This window comes from Colossoma macropomum, unplaced genomic scaffold (assembly GCF_904425465.1).
Source record: "Colossoma macropomum unplaced genomic scaffold, Colossoma_macropomum, whole genome shotgun sequence".
Taxonomy (NCBI): Eukaryota; Metazoa; Chordata; class Actinopteri; order Characiformes; family Serrasalmidae; genus Colossoma; species Colossoma macropomum.
This window is the reverse complement of record NW_023494808.1, coordinates 14,449,445-14,458,257: the sequence shown is the minus strand read 5'-3', so window position 1 is coordinate 14,458,257 and position 8,813 is coordinate 14,449,445. Positions and strand designations below refer to the sequence as shown.

The window sequence follows — 8,813 nt, the reverse complement described above, 5'->3', positions numbered from 1 at the left end:
ATGTTTATCATCAACATTAAACTTAGAAGACATGTGTAGGTTCACTGATGGTTTGTATTTGTATTTATGTTTGTATTTATATTTGTGTTGTAGACATGGCGACCCCTGGTTCCTACCAACACCACTGTAAATAAATCAGAGTGTAGTTTCTCTACAAGTTTCTCTACAATAAACCATTTCACATCAAACCACTCTGAATGACTTTTTACCACTCTGAGTGAATTATTTAGAAACTTAGAAAGATTGGTGGAATTGCCCTTTAACAAGCCGCAGATCCTTTGGACGCAGGCACATATACAGAGGCCGCTCACAGCTCCTCCCCCTCTTTTCCATTGGATCGCCACTGCCACTTCGGCGGCTCTGATTGGTCATTCTTGTAGGCGGTCTGCTTTGGTAATACCTGCTGCGGAAGTGAAACATGCAGAAACGGAGGCTGGTTAAAAGCTAGCGGTAGCGTGCTCCTTTACCGTGTTTTAAGCAGAAATTGTTTATGCATTTTTTTTTTATTTAAATCGAAGCCAGTCATTCTGAAATGAGAGCGTTAATGCTTATTGCATTGGTTTTCGTGAGTGCACAGGCCAAAACAGGCGAAGACGATGAGTGGGTGCATTTACCGAATAAATGTGAAGGTAGGTTTCTCATGTTTCACCATTCACTCACCGCACCTGTTTCACCGAAAACCTCATCAGTACAGCCGTGTCGTGTCGTTTTTCTGAAATGCTGTGGAGATTATGAGTATTATCGGCTACAGTCTCCTTCGTCAGTGAGTGAATATGTTAAATATGTGAGCCTGGTGTGGGGAGGAGGAGGTTCAGTAATTGACAGGAACGTTTTTCAAAAGCAGAAGTGGGACCACAGTTTACCTCATGAAGACTAGAAGGGTTTCTGCTATAACGGAAGATGCGAGTTATTTATATCAGTCGTGAAGTCTGCCTAATGTTCCCTGTTGCATTTCTTTTGCCACCAGTGTGCAAGTTTCTGAGCATTGAAATGAAATCTGCGTTTGAGGAAACAGGCAAGACAAAAGCAGTTATTGATACCAACTACCGTTTCTTGGACAATAAAGGAGCACCTCCAATCAAATACGTGAAATCGTAAGTGTGAGATTTTCCTTAAAAGAAACACCGATTTTCAAAATTTCTCCATTATTAGATGGGTAAGATATAAACAAAATAATTTAGAGTGATTTGGTGTAAAATACTCTGTTCTAGATAAACTTGCACAGTCAAAATTATTTACAGTGATAGGAACCAGATAGGTTCACTGGTGGTTTTGGATTGTCAATAAAATGGCTGTATTTGTTTTGTAGACATCGTGAATCCTGGTTCCTATCACTATCATTATAAAGAAACCTGAATCAGTAACTTTCTCTGCAAATGAACCATCATGTTTATTTCCCAACCACTGCAGACATTTTGTAAAATCGGTGGAATTCCTCTTCAACAATTTGTGCTTATTGTATACTATTAGGAGAATAAACAAAAATCTGAAATAGTATGCATTGAAGAGCAAGACCTGAGTTTTGTGTGTCTATGTTTGTCTTTAGTGATATTCGGTTTATAGAGGTGATGGAGAGCGTTTGTTCAAGGATTTTGCAGTACAATCTACACAAGGAAAGAGATGGCAGCAATCGCTTTGCAAAGGTGGGAGGCAATCTTTGCTCTAAATCATAGTTGGGCTTCTAAACCTTAGGGCTCTGTCAACAGTATACCATGTCCTAATCAACTGCAGCAGACTTCTCTCTGCCCCTGGTCATTATCATAACATTACCATAACATTGAAAAGACAAAATTCCTGTTTTCCCGTTGGAGTAGTGACTTCTCCTGCTGCTAAAATGTCTTCTGAGTTTTGATTATGTCACCATACACCAGTGGGTGGAGGAAAATAATATTAACCAATAATATCATGTTTCACCTCCCACTACAGCCACCCCCAACATCAAGTGAAAATGCTAATAATTTGTTTTACCCAGAAATATGTCATTGTATTGAAGGAAAATCACCATGCCCCAGCTGGTGGTGGAAAAATAAAATTAACAAATAATATCATTAACCCACCTGCCACTGAACAAAAATAAAAAGCTGACTCAGAGAGCCTCTCACATACAGTCAGAAATATGTCATGGTATGGTTCAGTTAATCACAGTTCGGTCACATGTCAACATCATGCAGCCATACAGTTAACTCATTTTACCCTTACCCATATGAAAATGGAGTACATCATTAAACTTAGATTTCTAGATTTTGAAGTAGTCAGTCATCCTTTGTTTAGATGTTTAGCTAACTACATAATGAAGTGTGCACTGTGTAAATTTATATGCCTAAGGTGGGCCCTAATGGACTAATGTTGAGTTTGATGTTCAGCTTTAGCTGCTCTTTCTCTGTGCATAGGGTATGTCTGAGACATTTTCCACCTTGCATAACCTGGTCCATAAAGGCGTGAAGGTTGTCATGGACATTCCTTATGAGCTGTGGAATGAGACAAGTGCTGAAGTATCTGATCTCAAGAAACAGGTATGTGTGAAACAAAGACATCTTTAATTGAATGTAACCAAATTTCTGTATCTGCTGTTTGGTTGTGCATGTACATGCTGAGTAGTTTGATGCTCTTTCTGATCATCTATTTCTTGGTATCTCATGTTTTCTATCTCATTTAGTGTGATGTGATGATTGAGCAGTATGAAGAGGTTATTGAAGACTGGTATAAAGGTAGCCAGGAAGAAGACCTGATGACACACCTGTGCGAGAAACATGTCCTGAAAGGACAAGACACATGTAAGTTACAGTACATAGTTCACATTTGAATTTACAGACATAACATTTTAAAAAAGGACAGGAGCACAAATTAAACAATTGGACATTTTCTGTTCTTTTAAAAGGCTATATCAGCAGCATTCAGAAGCAAGGCCAAAGTTTCAAGGTTAGGCAGTGCTCAGCTTGTGCATGAAGACTTGAGAACAAGCCAGTTTGTACTTCCATAGTTGTCCTCTTTTCTCATATATCTAACAATGGTCTTTTTCAATCACATAGAAACCGCACACCCAACCCACTCCCATTCATGTTGTTCCTGTATTTAACTGAATAATACAGGCTAATTCTAATGACAGATGGCAGTCAGTGCTGCCAAAAGTATTTAAACTAGCCAGTTGCTGTCAGGGTTTTTCTCAAGTTGCCCTGCGCCAGCTAGCTCATTTGGTATCCTATTCTCTGCTTGTCTTGTCTGCTTGCTTATGGCTCAACCCATAATGTGTAATATTGAGATCCTGCAGTATTATGGTTACGATAACAAAAAAAAAACAAAAAAACACTAAGAATTTTGCTTTGCGTTATTCAAGACTCTGAGTTTCTGCTGTTTGGTTTAAGAAATATGACAATTTATAGTTGATAAGTAACAATAATATGTATCAGTAAAGCACTGTTTAACTAAAATCTGTTTAATTTTTTTGCCTTGTAAAATTAAATTGGCCGATAGAGTCTGTTATCAGTACTTTCAGTTTCCTAAATTTGTATCAGTCTTTATTTGAAATATCAGCCAAATCGGGCGGCACGGTGGCGCAGTAGGTAGCGCTGTCGCCTCACAGCAAGAATGGCCTGGGTTCGATTCCCGGCCGGGTGACCAGGGTCGTTTCTGTGTGGAGTTTGCATGTTCTCCCCGTGTCTCCGTGGGTTTCCTCCGGGTACTCCGGTTTCCTCCCATAGTCCAAAAACATGCAGTCAGGCCAATTGGACATGCTAAAATTGCCCCTAGGTGTGTGTGTGAATGTGTATGTCTGTCTGTCTGCCCTGCGATGGACTGGCGACCTGTCCAGGGTGTATCCTGCCTTCCGCCTAATGACAGCTGGGATAGGCTCCAGCACCCCACTGCGACCCAGAAGGATAAGCGGTTTAGACGATGGATGGATGGATCAGCCAAATCCTAATAAGTGACATATCTAATTAATCACACAGATGTCAACTTCACTGTTGCAAATTGGCAAATGGTCAAAATTTTCTTAAAAGCAGGCATAGATGCAAAGAAAAACTGCTTCATGTGAGGTACTTGTCATCGTGTCTACCATTCAGGAGTCCAAAGTATGGAATATGATACCTGAATGTGTATTACAAGATGTCTATTCAGATGTCTGTGTAGAAAGGTTGCTATGAAATGAACATTTTAACCACCATTAGCCTGATGCAAACATACATTACCAGCTTTCTACCTCTGCACAATGACCACACCCCTACCCTGCCCACTCTATCAAGACAGCCAAAGAGAGCAGTGCTCATTAGCATACAAAGTCAACACTGAAACCAAAAAATGACCTTAAATGAGTAAATGACAAGGTAAACCCATCACACAATGACTGAATTAATAAATGATAGCATTCATCTGTCAGAACAAAACCTTGTATCTCTAAATGGTAACTTTATAGGACAAGGAAAAACATTCTTAACTTTTAATGGAAGTTAATGGAGAAATAAACCTTTTCCAAGTAATATTGAACCATTTCTGTTGGTCCATTTCTTCGTGGTTTTGACACAACATAAAGGGCAACTGCCATTTTTAAATTATTTTAAAACATGAAAAATTAAACACAAAGATGGAGATGCAAGGTTTTGTCCACAGCAATGATATGTAAACATATGTACAGAAGCTGGTTACAAGAAGGTCACATAGGTGTTCAGGTATATAGTATCAACAAATCTAGGAGGGAAATGGTTGGGGAAAAAAACTTGTAGGTGGTTTAACCCTCATATACAAATAATTATATTTTTTTTCTTCACTTGAAGCTTGTCTGCAAGAAAGTTGGGTTGGGAAGAAAGGAGACACTGCAGCCATTGCAGAAGACAAAAAGAAAAAGAAGAGCAAAAAGAAGGCCAAAAATAGTGAAGATGGCCAGAAAAAGGAGAAGAAGGTAAAGAAGAAGAAGAAAAAGAGTAAGCTGTCTGGTGAAAATAGTGACAAGCTGAAAAAAGAGGAGGATGGACACACATCAGACGAGGACATTCAGGGGAAAACTGAACTCTGACCTGTAGAATATCTGAACATCAATGTTATTTTTTCATTTGGTCCTACCTTCTCGCCTTCCCATTAAAATGCCCACTCTTAAAAAACAAAGTGCCAAAGAGAGTTCTTTGCAGTAATGCTTTTCTCTAGAAAAAAAAGCTTCCAGTTTTGGCAGCGAATCATTCATTAAAAGTTCTTTAGGGAACCAAAAGTGGTTCTTCTATGGCATCACTCCAAAGAACCATTTTCGGCACCTTTACTATAAGAGTGTATCAGTGGCCACAGATTGTGTTTAAAACTATGAGGTGCAGTAAGGCAGTGGTGGTTTGTTTGAATATTTTTTCACTTCTCTCCATCTTTCTCTCTGCTGTCTCAGTTGAGGGAACCTTTAGTCAAGAAGTTTCACATTTGGCCAGTCACAGTCTTTACGATCTGCAGAAGTATCTCTTTTCACTTCAATTGAAAGGGTTTTCCATAGATTTTTCAAAATACCTGCATAATTCAATCACGTAAACAAGTCATTGAGTGATTTCATGTGGAGTGGTGGATTGTAGAGAAACACTGATTCAAATTCCTTTACAGTGGTGCTGAACCAGAAGCCACAATGTCTACAATTCAAATATAGTCAATTTATTCAAATTCCAAAATGACCAGTGAACCTACACGTCTTAGTGAGCCTACACATGAGTGTTTTATATGTAATGTTGATAAAGGCAAAACCAGTAGTTTGGGTACTGTTTTACTGTTTTGGGTACTATTTTTATTCTGCATAGACCTCTCTGCCATGAATACTTTTTTTAGGCCAAAAGCTTCCTTTCAAACAATGTCTGAGGCATCAAGTAACATTTGTAACCACTTCATATAATAACATTATGTGAGGCAGCTTTTAGAGGCATTCAATGCTTCAGACATCTTATTCATATTACCCCTGCTATGATCAAATCTGACTTTAGTTTCTCTAGAATTGATTTTGTTTACATCTTGACAATGTAATTATGTAGAAATTGATTAACTCTCTTCAAGATACATTAGAGTTTTAGGTTAAAAAAAAAAATAGAATGTGTTGTATTTTAAATGGGGAAAAAACTTGACTTGTTCTAATATTATTGGTCACAATTTCGCAGAGAAACCTAGATCTCAGTGATGTCTACATTGTTCTGCATTTTAATTGAAGGATAAAGCATTTCAGTGAATAAATTCTCTTCATAATTTATTCATGCATTCATGTGTGTTAGGTTGCAATAAGTTCCTTATAATGTGAATTTGATTTTAGATGTTTTTGCTTTATGTTTTCTAAAGTCCTTTGAGCATCTTGCCATCCCAGTCTCAAATTTGAAGTTTTAGTGTAGCTTATTGTATTTTAGACAGTATTGATGAGGTTTAATCTCCTTCTTCCTCATCTCTGTATTGTGCACTATTAATGGTGGAAATTGAAAATCATCACAATTTGAGACTTAAAAGTCAGTCAGTGTTACATGGTAAATTCTTTTTCAAAGATGGTTTATTTACCCCTGCTTTTTTAAATATATGTTTCTGTTTACTGTGCTTTCTAAAGTCAACAGCTGCTACTCCTAAACACAGAATACAGTCAGGTTGTGTGTGTATGTCTGTGTGTGTGTGTGTGTGTGTGCTGCAGTATTGCAGTATGCAGGTCATTCTGCTATGTGCAACCTTTAAGAACCTTACGGACTGCTTGTGTTTTTGATATGCAATTAAAGTTGTAGCTGTTGATTGGATAATAAAAAACATTATAATCTTTAAGACTTTTAAATTAACTATCTACATTTGTTGTACACATGCTTTGGTTTCATATGTATGTGTGTGTATATGTATGCATGTATGTATGTGTGTGTATATATATATATATATATATATATATATATATATATATATATATATATATATATATATATATATATATATATACACACATATATACATATATATATATATATGTATGTTGTGTGTGTGTTAGTGTTTGTTGCACTGGTACCAGTGGATCTGACACAGCAGTGGACTGTGTCCACTCACTGTCCACTCTATTAGGCAGTTCTAGTTGGTCCACTTTGCAGATGGAGAGGAAGCTCATCTGTTGGTGCACAGTTTGTGTTGGTCATCCTCTAGTCCTTCATCAGTGGTAATAGGATGCTGCCCACAGGACTCTGTTGGCTGGATATTTTTGGTTGGTGAAGTATTCCTAATTAAAGTATGTGGAAGAAAAAACATTAAAAACATGCACATTGTAAACTATGCAATAGAATCATTTAAATATGAAATAACTGAAAATATTTTTAAATAATTTAGTATATAGATATGTAAGATAAATTATCCACATATTATTCGTGTTCACCCACCTACCAGACATATATGTATGATTCATATATCACACAATATTTGATACACGTGTGCATATATTTTGAAATATATCCCTTACTCTTTATGACACATTTGGCCCTATATCATACTTTGAAGAATCATACCTTAAAAAGGTCTTTATTGAACCAAAAGTGGTTCTTGTACAGCATCAATCTGAATAACGTCTTTAGTTTCCATTCCACCTATAGCAGCGCCTGGGCTGAGAAAGGGAACCACACTTGCCTACCAAGAAAATGCTGTCTGGAGCAGCTTCTGGAAATGTGTAATAAAGTTTATGATCTCTTAAAGTAGAAAGATGGAAAACCAGCAGAATACATCACTGCTGATTTCTGGACATCCTAAAGCACAATTGCCTGTGACAACATTTCATCAAGGACTTTAAGCTGACATTTTAACTGCTGGACTCGAAGGGTTACTGCACACAGCTAGACACACAATCTGTTGATGATTGTAGCCTGTAAGCTCTTTACAAACAGAGAAAGCATAACCATTTGTGTGTTAAGTAATACAGAATATTGTCACAACATAGAAATATAATGTATACAAAGCATAACAGACATGATTTACCACAGTGTTTTTTTCTTAAATCTAAATAGTGTAAATATAAATACAAATAAAAATAATTTTGTGTCAGTGTGTTAGTGTTACCGTTTCCAAAGCTCTCCTCTTCAAATCCAGATCTTTTTATATAGGCTATTTTATATTTCCCATATTCTGTGTCTTTATTTGGGGGCTAAAATGGCTTTATAAATCACCTGAGACAGCAAACTACTTTAAAATCATGAATTATGCTCATCAGAGAGTTTATTACGTACCTTGTGTATTTTGGTGTCTTACCTACCCTCATTGACCATTTTATCAGTAACACCTACTATACATGTGCATTTTATACAGCCATATGCAAATTGTTTGGGTCCCCTTGGCCAAATTACATTTTGTAAAATAAGCGAACACAACTTCTACACTTCTGCACATTTTCATGCACAACTACTGTTTATTCAACATCTTGGAAAAAAATAAAGCATAAAATGTGGCCTGTGCAAAAGTTACAGCACATTTAATAGTGTATGTCTCATTTGTTCCAAAATGTTAAATTCAGAAAATAAATACAAATTATGCAGAATTTTTTTTTTATTTAAATTTATTATACAGGCCCATTTATTGTTGCACAACTTAGCCAAAAGGGTAGGGGACCATCCCAAGACAAAAGCTGCCAGATAATGTTTGAGTTGTGGTCCAGTCACATTACATTGACTTGCTAGTGGAATACTAGTGTGTTGGGTTGGTATGAATGTATCAGTCACACCAGTGTTGCTGGGGTTTTTCAACACTGTGTGCAGTGAGATTGTATTTCATCTTTAATCAATTAATGTTTGTCATGAGAATTTATGTCTGTCGCGATAAGATCTACGCCAGGGCGCCTCAGTCTTTTCAACAAAGGGCCAAAGTGG

General features: G+C 37.0%; 1 protein-coding gene across 1 annotated transcript; it reads left to right on the top strand.

Annotated features, from left to right (window-relative positions):
* The first annotated feature begins 403 nt into the window (after positions 1 to 403).
* On the top strand, positions 404 to 6,521 carry cnpy3 (canopy FGF signaling regulator 3). The gene is made up of 6 exons (XM_036557692.1): positions 404 to 629; positions 968 to 1,094; positions 1,547 to 1,643; positions 2,391 to 2,513; positions 2,657 to 2,774; positions 4,770 to 6,521. The coding sequence occupies exons 1-6, from the start codon at positions 533 to 535 to the stop codon at positions 5,006 to 5,008; spliced, it is 801 nt and encodes a 266-aa protein (XP_036413585.1). The 5' UTR covers positions 404 to 532; the 3' UTR covers positions 5,009 to 6,521.
* Positions 6,522 to 8,813: the final 2,292 nt, after the last annotated feature.

Bases quoted from the DNA above. Each gene is read 5' to 3' on its own strand.
- cnpy3 (XM_036557692.1), top strand. From the start codon at position 533: ATGAGAGCGTTAATGCTTATTGCATTGGTTTTCGTGAGTGCACAGGCC. The intron at 630-967 runs GTAGGTTTCTCA...TTTTGCCACCAG, and splicing joins TTTACCGAATAAATGTGAAG to TGTGCAAGTTTCTGAGCATT. The intron at 2,514-2,656 runs GTATGTGTGAAA...TATCTCATTTAG, and splicing joins TATCTGATCTCAAGAAACAG to TGTGATGTGATGATTGAGCA.